Source organism: Dama dama, chromosome 3, assembly GCF_033118175.1.
Source record: "Dama dama isolate Ldn47 chromosome 3, ASM3311817v1, whole genome shotgun sequence".
NCBI lineage: Eukaryota > Metazoa > Chordata > Mammalia > Artiodactyla > Cervidae > Dama > Dama dama.
Window position 1 is genome coordinate 25,219,078 of NC_083683.1, and position 13,139 is coordinate 25,232,216.

The window sequence follows — 13,139 nt, forward strand, 5'->3', positions numbered from 1 at the left end:
CTTAAGAGATCATTATAACTTGCAGCAATTTTCCTTCATTAGTTAGGTTACCTACATTTGGTTAGACAGCTAATATTTAAGGATTTGACAGTGATAATGATGAATTATGTTAATAAAATAATTACAATTAATATATTTTATATTGAAACATGAACTACTAACACTATTTGACACTTAACACATATTTAGTAAGTGAAAGGCCATGTTCCAAGAGTATAAATTTATACTATTATTACCAGCTTATAGGTGAGAAAAATCTGATGCTGAGAGGAAATAAATGTTCATTCAGTATCCACATGGATATTAAAGGGCAGAGCAGAAATTTTAACCCTGTAGATTGTTCCTTAAAGAATACCTGCTGTTGCATACAGGCCCTAAAACACATGCTGATAAATATGAAGTATAAAATATGCCATGGTGCAATTCATTCTATTATTTTAAATTACTGTGAATGAAAAATTGGACGTACAAATATACTAGAGTTTCTAAGTAGCACTTTGGTAAGTGTAATCTCATTAATTCTTCTGAATTAACTGAAATATAATTACTACATGAGATAACATTTATACTCATAACATTGCAGTTAAAATGATTGAGGAAAGTTGGCTTAAGATGCTTACAAGTAAATGCTATTTAAAGTTTTGGTCAGAACCTTGATGACTTAAATACTCAGTGATCCTGCTATAGAAAATACAAAATATTGATTTATGAGTAATTTGATGTTATTTTCAATTATATAGGTTTCTTCACACACATAAAAAACCCCTCTAATTCAGTTATACAAAATATGTTACCATACATTTTGCTCATTCAACTGAGGTTAAAAGGTTAAATGATGTGATTATTTTAGTGGAAACTAACCAAGGGCAACTTTGGAGCTCGGATCCAAAATCTGGTCATGATGTCACCATTCTGAATTCACCATTCTGTTCAAATAAATTCTGTATTTATTTGAACAACAGATTTTAATGATGGTTGACAAGATTGTTTATATCTGCTCTCATCAGATTATTACAGTAACTTTACTGATGATTTTTAAACACATTTACGTACCATGTGTCCTTTACTTGAAGATTGTCTTCTTAAAGACACACTTCCTATTTCCACTCTTTTAAATTTAAGTTTTAATTTATTAAAGATATGAAACTATAAGCTTATATTTAAAATTTTAAAATGTATAAAAGTTTCTAGGTAATTGTTTTATATTTCATCATCTATATTATAACCTTTTGGAAAACACTGATTTATTTTAATCAAATCTTCTACACAGTAGAAGGACTATTAGAAGGACTAAGTAAAATACATAGGAACTAATTTTTAAGTTCATTTATTTAATCTGAATATATTTTTCTGATTGCATCTAAGTCAGAGTTATTGTCTGAGCAAAATTTCACATGTTGGGGATGCTGGACAAGTCAAAGCACTTGGGCTTGGGATTCCCCTAGAAGAAATCCTGGACCAAGTGAAAAAATGTTTCTTGAGCTCAGTGAGAGGCTTTCTCAACAAGGTCTTGAAGCCAACCAGCTGGCTTCCCATCTGTTTTCTCACCTAAGTCCCAGAGGGCTTTGGATAGAGGATAAGGCACTGTTAGCGTGCATTTGGAGAATAAAAGTATAATTGTTTTTACTTTGAACGCATTCCATTTTGTATATATTTAAATAAATATTAAATAAGCACTATTTCTGCAATTTAATGCCTTCATTTAAAAGAAAAAAAGCATCCATGCAGTATGAGCTTTGTTGGAGGTGGTGTAACGATGGAGGCATTCACTGCAGGCCTGGATGAGAATATTGCAGCCTCAAAATTGGACACATTCCTCAAAGTTTGGATGGGGGACAGATCTGTGGCCTCAGTGAATTAGATAGCAGGAGTCAGAGATGTGACTAGTGTAAGAAAGCAAGGAATACAGTTTCTCCAGTCTTCGGCTGCCAGTACTTCCACATTTTTTAACCTTTGAGCAATGATAACGTCAACAAATATTTGTTGGAAAGCCACCATAGCAAATAACATTTAGATGCCATCAAATAATAATAATAGGCCTTTTTTCAGGATTAACTCTGTGACAGGCCCTTTACAAGTTCAATCTTATCAGTCCTGACATAATACTATAAGTATTGTATCATCCTTATTTTGCAGATGAGGAATCAGGTTTAGAAGATATAAGTAATTTGTTCAAGGTCCCAGGGGGTAGCGAATAGTCTGCTGGGCCTCCAAGCAGAGGCTCCAAGCAAGACTCCAAACACACACTATCCATGTGTGTTTGACCCAGAACTCATATTCCTCATCATTGTGGATCCTTTAAAGTCAGTTAACTGGTCCTTATAAATAACTCGCTGCCTCGGAGATAGGCACAAATAAAGTCTGGCTCACATTGAACTTTCTACTAGGCACCAAATGATTAATGCTATCGTTCGATTGATGTGTAGGTGAAGGGAAAGTGCTCAATTTTTTAAGATTATGAACAGTGTAAATATTATAAAATTAAAATTTTGCCATAACACAAATAGAATAAAATCTTAATTAAGGAAGATGATCAACAAATAAAAATGTCAATCTAGAAATTGTGCTTGTTTTCTAATTAAGGAGACAGTTATGCAAGTGATTTTTCTTACACTTTAATAATATTTAGTATAAAAAAGATAGTGAATGTGAAGACAGAAGATGTAGTGTTGCCATCATATATATTTTTCTTACGCAGTAGACTATACCTCAAATTATTGATATCTTTCAGAACACATTCTACCAGTACATATGCACTAAGATGGCACCTTATGTTTTCTAAAATAAAGAAACACTCTTTTTCTTTTGTGTTATATTTTGAAATGTTTGTACCTAGGGTCCATTAAAAAACACTTGGCAGCCTCGTTTTTAGATTTTGGTCCTGTAAAAAATACTAGTAGAGGTATGTGCCAAGACACATGTATAAGATGTCTCTTACAAATTTAGAAGTGATAGAAACATTTTTAAACAAGATAAGTATCTTTCACTAGGGGGGATTGATGCTATGTATAATATAACATCAAAAATAGCGATAAATTTTTGTGAAATGGTTTTGGAAGTATTATTAAAATATTGTTACATAAAAAGCTGAAAATGCAGAGTGATAGGTAAAATTGAGCTAGATTTGGTTACACATTCTGTCATGAATGTGTGTATATGGTGTGTAATATGATGTCGTGTGGTGAAGTGTGTAGGTGTAGAAAAAGTTCTAGAACTATTTATATCAAGTTATTCAAAAGTGGGTGGGGTTGCAAGTTGTGGGAAACTTTTATTTGTCTGGTTTTTACACTTCTCTTTTACTTTATTTTTACAAAAAATATGTATTAATTTTGTTAAAAATTTTTTTTCTTTTTTTGCATTTTCCTTGGGTCTCAGTGCTCATGACCACAAGGCACAACTTACCTTTCCAGTCTGATTTGTCCTAATTTCAGGCATCCTGCCTTAATTACATGATTTTCAACTGTGCCCTGGATTCCTGTGTCCCTTCACCTCTCTGGATCTTGTACCCTCTGGGGGAAAGCCCTTCCCTTCACTTCCTGACTTCAGGTTCTGTTACGTTTCCAGTTCTAATTCCAGTGCTTCTTCTATAATGCATTTTTATATTTCTCAGTTATTTGTCCTCCTCTATTCTTATTTCAAGTTCACATTCTTCTATCACTTCAATGTTATGGTCTGCCTTGTAATAAGTGTACTAATATGTCCATGTAAGCCTCTCATGGAATTGAAATTTTATCATTATAATTAGATTATATTACATCAGTAAGTGCCTGTAACATTTGAAAAATTAGTAATATTTTATTTTTGTGAAGCTTTTGAACAGTTTCAATTTTTTCCTCTATCATAATCTGTTATTGGAGGGACGCCTCTACTTTATATAGATAGCCAAGCTTAGAGTTCATAATATACCTCAATTCTATATTAATTATAATATCTATATAATAGGTGCATATACTTCCTCTGTTCTCTTATAAAAACGAGAAGCTGAAATGGGATTTGACGATTCAAATAAAATAACTTAGGCATCTGCAATTATTTCGTAAAATGATGCCAAAATATCATCACATGCAGTATCTCACATGACAGATTTAATAAAGTCTGCTCAGAGAAACACACATTTTTATAGTGAGATTCCTATATAAGTCAATCCAGGTGGCTTCCTTTTACAAGGACAGACAGGATTATTTTCAGTATGAGGGAACCAGAGGCAAGAGAGTAAAAATTGAAACTGATTTGCAAACAGGAGCTTCCTCAGTAGTCATCCAGGAAGGGAGTTTTGCTCTGTCACAAGTGACTAGTCCCTGGTTTTGAAAAAGAGTGAATTTAAAAATTATTTTACAACTATTTCCTTTTGAGCTATGACTTCTTAAGCTGGAATGTGATCCAGAATAACATCCCTTTGTATCCAACATTTGCCTGAAGCATTTTTATTGCCTCTCTTTTCCCTCATCTCATCTCACTTCTTCCCTCCCTCTGTTCAACAGATTTACACAGACTGGGCCAACCACTACCTTGCAAAATCGGGCCACAAGCGGCTGATCAAGGATTTGCAACAAGATATTGCAGATGGAGTACTGCTAGCAGAAATCATCCAGATCATTGGTAAGACCTACCCTCTGGAAAACAAAACAAAACAAAACTTGAAAATCTCTGCCCCCACCTACTTTGGGTAAAATACAATTTAAGTCGAATGCTTAGAAACTTGGTCCATGTGTCTGGGAGATTAATGTAGCTCTCCCTGTGATTTAATTAAAATGTTTATGTGAGAATGTTTGAAGAAGGCAGTTTGGCCATACTTGTACATGGCTAGAGCTGTATCTTTGCATTCACTGAATTGTCAGAAATGAACGCTTCATTAAACCATATGTCTCCCATGTGTGCTTCCCGTTAGCTGGAGCAACTCATACACTCTGAGATTCCTTGAAACTGTATCCTGATCCAGCAGGGACAATTGTGAAAGGTTTCATGTCAGCAGTCATTTGGCACAAGCTGAGGAATTAGCAGCAACTTCCTTCTCAGTCACTTTTTTTTTTTTTTTTTTTTTTATTTGCCTGATTTCTGCATATGGACTTGGCGGCTGCTAACAAGTATGTCCTCCTGTACACAGCTTAGGAGACACAGTGAATGTAGCAGCAGCGTTTTGCTTGTTTTTTTCCTTTTTTTTCCCTTAGTCTCCTGTGTGTGTGTTTCACTTCATGGCTTAAGCATGTTGTTCTTTTTTTCTCTCTTTTATTTTATTTCTTGGCTTTAGCAAATGAAAAAGTTGAAGATATCAATGGATGTCCTAGGAGTCAATCTCAGATGGTAAGAATCATCTTTATTCTAAATATAATGCCTGTCTTCACTTCCAGAGTTAACTGCATTTATAAATGGACTAGGAATTTCTTTTGCATATGTTCCTGCTTATTCAAGAAACCATTTGACTGTATTCTATCATGTATGTATATTTTCTTTGGGTGCAATTTAGGAAAAAGTGATAGCATCAATATGTTTGAATATGTATGACTTTTGAAAAAAGTCTCCAGGTGTTTTATCAGATCCTTGACATTTTTTGTGTTCTGATGTCTGAATAATTTCACTGGTGGTAGGAAATCCCATTTCCAGTTTTAAGTGGAGCCTTTTTGTGTGAACAACTGATTTGAAGAACAAAAGTTTGTCATGTCGCATTTTAAAAATATATAAAGAGTATTTTCTTTGCTCATAGCAAAGTCCAGTATAAACATATGGACTCTTCAGCACTTTTGGAAATGACTCTCTAAAGGCAGGCTGCTGGTTTTGCTGAGCAGGGACTAACTAGGGGATATGATTCATAGCCTTTTCCAGAAAGTCGCCGATCTAGGTCTATATCTCCCCCAGCCCTCTCTTATCTTTACCAGTTGGTAAAGGGTAGAATTTCGTAATAAAACAATAGATTGATAAACTGCTGAGATAGAAGCCCACCCCTTTATTAATTAAATAACCACAACTTAACTTTATAGGACAAACTGACCCCAAAATGCCTTAGCTGAAGTTATGTCAGTAGATATAATTAGGAGTGACAGCCAAAATTCAGAAGATGAGGTTTTTCCAAAACTCTTTCTAGCGTAGAATAGACATTTAAAATAAAAGTAATGAGTAGTTGATTGACAGCAATAGGGAGAATGAAAAGAAATGATAAACTTTTTGACCTGCTGACCTGATATAGGTAATGTTGGAAAACTGAAATCCAAAATAATAAAAAATAATTTAGTTTTAAAGAGTGATTAACTAGCATGTCTGGTGTGTGTGTGTGTTTAAGCCCTCTAAGGACCTATTACAGTGTCATGAACTCTCTGTCGCTGTTGTGAAAAAAATCACTATAAAGAAAGATTCTCTGTAAAACACTTTAGTTTTAGGGAAGGTTCCTGATCTAATCACTCTGGGCACAGAGATGACTCTATGAGAATTAGTTATGGTTGTTTCCTGAAGTTTTCCTGGACGCAATTATAATACCTTCGGGCCCTGCTGCAGTGAAAGCTCCTTGATGTTGGTAAAGACATGTAACTTCTCTGAGCCTCTGCTTTCTCATCTGTAAAATGAGCCCTAATTACAATATGATAATAACATATAACTATGGACATTCTTTACTACCTAAACTGTTATGGGAATGCAGAATATTACTGCTACAAACTTTATAAAGGGCACATTCACTAATTAATACCTGTTAAAAAAATTTTAAGGTTTCTTATTTAAAAGCACTATAGTCCCTGAATATCACATGTTATGTTTCTCAAACCCAACACTATTGGTTTTACTTCCCTTATTTCAATCATCAAGAGATGTTGGATAATAAAATTCTTATCTTCACCACTGTCATTCCAACTTGATTCTGATAACAATTCAATGAATAGCCAAGCTATTGCTTCATAATAGATAATAAACAAACCTCCAAAGCTCATAACTATAGACAGAGACGCTGCAGTCCTTGGATATTCATCTGAAACATCTGTGCCTGAGATTCTAAAAATATGAAAATATCTCATAAGATTCTCTTAATTTTATTGCTTCCTGCTCATTTAGCCCTCAAATGTCATATAACATCTAGTATACATGTTATATTGATATTTCTGCTTCTGATGGAAAAAAAAAACAGAAAAATCAAAACCTGAGAAATGCATATGTTATAAAATAGGTGTTTTTTTCCAGCCAAAAGTCTTAGTCAGAATTACACTGAATTATGAGTAACAGTGACTTGTAACCTCATTTTTGTTTCTGTTTTTTTTTTGTGGTTGAATTTTTAACCTGAAATTGTCATGGCTTCCCTGTGGTGATTCACATGAATACATGTGACACAGATGTAACTTTTTTGGTTGAATCATTTTTGCCTCTGTTCTTGAAAATTGGCATTGGTAACATGTTATTAATGAATAAAATTCCAGATTTTAATCTGAGATAAGAAAGTAGAGGAAATAGAATTATGATAGCATGACTAAGTTTATAAAGTTCATATATCTATCCCAAACAGGATGTGGCCTGCTTCTTTTTTTGTGTAATAGCCAAGCAATGCTGCATTAGTAACAGTGAGCACTGTCCTTACTCATAGAACTACTTGTCCAATTCTTTATATATATGTATAAAGGATTGTTCATGGCCTTTGGGTTGGCATTCATGTTTGATAACAAAAGGTAAGGTACAACTAGGTCTGCTACTATTTCTAGTTGCAAAGTGTTTGTTTGTTTTTTAATTTTAAACTTGATAACCTTTTTTTTTTTAGCAGTTAGTTGCTCAGTCATGTCTGATTCTTTGCAACCCCATGGACTATACAGTCCATGGAATTCTCCAGGCCAGAATACTGAAATGGGTAGCCTTTCCCTTCTCCAGGAGATCTTCCCAACCCAGGGATTGAATCCAGGTCCCCCACATTGCAGGCAGATTCTTTACCAGCTGAACCACAAGGGAGACCTTTACTGGATTATTTTAAGCCTTTAAGAATAGACATTCTCTTGTATGAATCTACAGGAAACTGATGAATAACAACCAGATGTTCATATTTGGGTAAGATTAACTGAGCACATAAGGTCCCAGGTATAGGGACACTTGAGAATCAGAAACAAATATTCAAATAAGTAATAACGACAGTGTTACATAGGGAAGAACCAAAGGAATGTGGAGGGAGTGAGCTTGGTGTGTTTCAGAAACAGAAAACCATGTGGTTTGAGCCCAGTGAGAGGTGTTCAGAGGGGAAGATGGAAGCCTAATTATGTGGAACCAAAGGAAGTTTCACTGTGTTACTCTGTTGATTGAGGAGACTTTGAAAGACTTTTAAAGCTGGACCATGTTATGATCTGATGTAAATATTTAAAAAGATCACCCCAGGTGCTTTCTGAGAATTGTAGAATCCTTAAGTGTTGACTTTCAGTTGGCTGTGGGAGATGAAAAATGTAGGGACTATGCAATACTGCCCGATTTTTTTGGCCTGAATGAGTAAATAGTTACCATTAAATAAGATGGTTATTATGGAGGGAGAAAACAGGTTAAAAGGTGAATGGGGGGAGATGACAAATTCAGATTTTCACTAATATAATTTGATGTATCCATTGGAACATCAAGTGGAGGTGATTGGAGGCAATTAGGCATGTGTTTCCTAAAGGTGAGAGGTAAGGTATTGGTTAGAATATACCTAGTGTGTAGGCACCGATTGAAGTGGACAAGGGTGAGATCTCTAGGAGATCTGTGTGAAGTCAGATAGGAAGAAAGCTGAGGTGCTCACTTTGGGGTATGCCAGCATGTATGTGACGAGGAGAGGCCTAGGAGTCAGAAACGGGTGAAAAGAGTGGTCAGAAAGTGAGCCCATCATTGAAAGGGTCACTCAACACATGTGAATTGTTAATCCTTAGGGTCACTTAAGCTATAGTGCATACTTGGGTTAGCCTAGCTGGACAGGGAAAAGTAAAATGAGGGAATGTGATGGACGCTGTCCAGGGCTACATAAAAAATAGGTTGGTATACCAAGGTGAGAAATTAGTTCTAGTGATTAGACAGGCATTAATTACCTTTAAGTAAACATCTTCTGTAAGAGTGATCACGTATTCAGGGGTGGCTGAGAGGGGCAGATAGCCACTGAATCTTTAATATTTTCCTAGGATTTTCCTGTTGAAGGGAAAACATGGTTTGAGAGGAAGGCAGGGTGAGGGGAGTTTTTGCAAGGGGGAAGTAGGAGAGGAGGAAGCGGTAAGGAGAGAGGAGGGAGATTCCAGGAAAATGCCAGATCCTCAGGGAAGTGGCGGAGGAGGAAATTCGAAGTCTGGGTGGAAGATTTAATGTTGGAAAACAATGGGAATACATTTTCCTTTATGTCATGTCATAAGGGAATATGATTGCATGAAGTGGTATTTGTTAGTGGATTACATAGAAATTAAAGAAATTCAAATAAACATGATAATGATTTTAGATTATTAGATAATAATAATGTGCTCTTTTCCATGTCATTCTGTAATGGTTACCTTACAATATAAAGAAAAATTGATATAGTATTTTATAACATACAATTCAACAATAATTCTTTCAAATATCATTGACTAAAGAGCAGATATTTAAGAAAATATGAACTTGTCTTTACAGCAGTTTATTAGCATGATTATTGAGAGGTTCCAATTCGTATTTATTGTTTCAACTGTTATCTATTGCTATCTTTCTTTAATAAGCTTAAGACTAAATTCATCCTGGAAAAAAAAAACAGAGCTAAATTTGTAGGAGCTTATTCAATACTATATTTAACCTCATCCAAAGATGAAGTTACTAATATGGATGGCACCTGTTAAGTAATTTCTAGGTGGGTGGTTTCAGGATTCAAAATATATGCTGCATACCACAACTTTGGTGAGATTATATGAGAAAATAAATTAGTCAACTATAAATACAAGGAATGTCCAGAATGCCCAGCAGATTAAAAATAGCAGGAAAAAAAATGCCCAACATGTATTTGAAATGCAGAGGCACAAGTGCAAGACAAAAATGAAAGACACGTAGGGGAAAAGTCGTTTGGAAAACAACATTTTTTTTTATTTTAAAATAGCCCATTAGAGCACTTGGCCAGTTAGCTCCATTGGTTAGAGTAGAACACTAATAAAATAGACCATGGTATTTAACAGTCTTCATAAATGCATGGAGGGATTAGGAAATTTGATTATGTGCAATAGCTGCAAACCAGGAATTAGATTATGGGGTAGAACTGAGAATCTGGAAAATGCAGTTCACAGCTTGTCCTTCTTCTTTGCTGGCTCATCCCTTCACCTCACTCTAGTAACTCAATTGTTTTCTCAGCCACAACCTTCTACCTTCATTCCTATCGTATCATATTGTTTGAAACTTGCTGATATGAAGATTTTTGGAATGTCTGTGCCTCTTACCCTTTTCTGTTCCTAGATGAAATAATAGGTTTTAGTCTTCCCTTAATTCTCTGAATCCATGTTTTACAGAGTTGTGGCTGCCACAATAATTACTGTACTTCACAGGCATCTTTGTTCCATTTCTATAGTTTACAGGAATCCAGACAGGGAAGCTATTCTTGATAGAAAAATTATTCTGTTGTTTTATCTGTATGTTGCCCTTTCAAGTTTTAATTCTTCCAGCCACAACTTGTTTTTGCTGCCCTTTTAAAGGATCTATTTAGGTAAGATAAGATGAAGTTTCTAACCAAATAGGGAAAAGATAAAATATTGGAATGCTCTAAAGATTTAATAAAATCTTATAAATGGCACACTGCAGGATTCTAGCACTATGACTCAGAGGAGTGGAATATTACTAAGTTAGTCCATTCACATGATCCCCTGCCATTTTGAAACTGTTCATCTTCTGGAATGTCTAGAAAAAGATAGCTTAATGAAGACAAATGTTTTCCTACAAATAGAGCTCTGATCTCTAAAGAACCACTAACTAAAAACCTACTTTGTTAGTTTACTTAACAGTTTCATTATTTTTTATTTAGACTCACACTTCAGAAAAATAAGCATAAACTACAAGTGTTAGGAAATTTATATTAAATTATTGATGTAATTTATTTATATTATTAATATAAATCACCCTGATGATTTTTAAAACTGCGTTTGTCTCTAGAAGTTGCTCAGTATACTCATAATGTAAAGTGTGAATGAAGAAATGGAAATAAATGGGGACGTTGAGAGTAACTGTGTCATGTTTAAAGGACAGTGATCACTGGAGTTCTAATTCTGATTAGATGATTCAGGAAAAAACTCCATAGATATTCAAAGTCTTCGCTGATTTCTGTAGTGAGGAAATCAGACTGATGAACTGAGATCCGTTGGAATGCTGACTTGCTATACTGATTTAACAAACAGCAAAGACCATGCTTTCTGTTTAATGTTTCATCTTAGAGATGTACGTGGGTTTTCAGTCTTTATGACTTTAAAACAGCGTCCATAGTAAGGTAAAAAAGATATTTCCTAACATGTGTTAAGTCTAATTTACAATGAAAAACAATACTTTTATGAATGCTATTTAGTCTGCCCTCTAGAAATTAAGTAAATGCTGAAAATATAAGAATGCTTTTCTACATTAACTTTATAACATGGAGTAAATAGTGTAAATGTTTTTCTTATAAGTGTCAATATTTTAATGGTTTATGTCATTAGTAGTTCAAATAGAAATTAAAGTAGCTAATTTTGCATTGAATACCAGATTTCCACATACATTTTTTTCTTTCTTTTTGAAGATAGGATGTAACTTATTTCTGTTTTTCCGGTAGTTATTAAGCCTTATATCTGTATGGAAAAAACAATTGCAAATGTACTTTGTATTTCTGCAGTATATTTGAATATCAACCACTTTCTTAAATATTTAGAATGTTCTTATCCCTAATAGTTTGACTTAAAATGCTGTAAGTTGTTTCCCACTGATAAGCCACTATCCCAGTAAACATGAAATACAGTCATACCTAATATTAGAAAACATATTTTGTAGCAATCCTTTCATAATTTTAGCTTTTATTACCTTAAATGGTCTAGTTTTTAAAAAGAACCTACCTCTCCATCTTTTTCAATTCCCTTCTTCAAATGAATAGAAAATTACCACGTTCAATACTCAATAGTAAAAAAAAATATGAAAGAAGAGAAAATTTTAAAATCCTAGCTTGGAAAACAGTATACTAAGATATGAGATCATTTTAAGTATGACCTGTGATATTCTTAGCTTAAAAACCTGTAAGTAAAAGTGGACAGAAAAACAAAATGAAATAGGGGAAACTTGTTCACTTGACCTCAGTATGTTCATTTGAGAAGTATATCTTTGATAAGACAAATTACTTGAAAATCAGCAGATGTATCCAGTCTCCTTTATTAAATGATTTAATATGAGTTAAATTAAACTGACCTGTGTGGATAGCCATAGACAAAAATTCATGACATATCGGGTTACACTTTAAAACATTTTATTGCCCTTTAATTTGTATGAGTCATGTTTCAAACATAAAAAATATTATGAAATTGCATCACATGCATGTATCCTAAGTCACTTTAGTCGTGTCCTACTTTTTATGGTCCTATGGACTGTAGCCCATAAGGCTCCTCTGTGCAAGGGATTCTCCAGGCAAGAATACTGGAGTGGGTTCCCATGTCCTCCTCCAGGGGATCTTCCTGACCCAGGGATCAAACCCAGGTCTCTTATATGTCCTGCACTACTGGTGGTTCTTTACCACTAGTGCCACCTGGGAAGCCCATTATGAAACTGCATCATAGACACATCGAGCCTTAGAGATGGACCTGAGAGTGTGGCAGTATCAGCATCACTTATTGACTCACTCGTAGATTAAATGCCAGCCGTCTTTATCCAGTGATGTATGAGATGCTTTGCTTGCATTTTCATTGCGCCATCAGAGCAAACCTATGAAAGAACTTGCCTCATTGAGGCTGCCTGTGTCCCTTTTCAGGAAGTAGAAGAATCAGTGTTTATTCTCATGTCTATTTAAGACTAAAAAAACAACAGCTCTTTGAGTCTAGGCCAGATTGCTTTTAAACTTATTAATAAATGCACTTAACAAAATAAGGTCTGAAATTCAAGTCTTTAGATTTTAACCTCTTCCTCTTCCACCTCTCCCTCCTTCTTCTTTAGTGTTTGGATCCTTCTCCTCTCCCCCCTCCCTCCAAACTTGCAACATAAATGAGTGTTTT

The 13,139-nt window shown here is 34.6% G+C and overlaps 1 protein-coding gene across 7 annotated transcripts in view; it reads left to right on the top strand.

Moving 5' to 3' along the window:
• The window catches only part of NAV3 (neuron navigator 3), an 883,898-nt gene that overhangs the window by 615,545 nt on the left and 255,214 nt on the right, over window positions 1-13,139 (top strand). For 6 of the 7 annotated variants that reach the window (XM_061124990.1, XM_061124999.1, XM_061125026.1 and 3 more), the window contains 2 exons: window positions 4,482-4,599; window positions 5,249-5,301. In XM_061124990.1, coding sequence (XP_060980973.1) covers window positions 4,482-4,599; window positions 5,249-5,301 — 171 coding nt within the window. Of the gene's footprint in view, window positions 1-4,481; window positions 4,600-4,888; window positions 5,085-5,248; window positions 5,302-13,139 lie in introns of those variants that run through there. The other variant, XM_061125017.1, reaches the window with a different exon arrangement.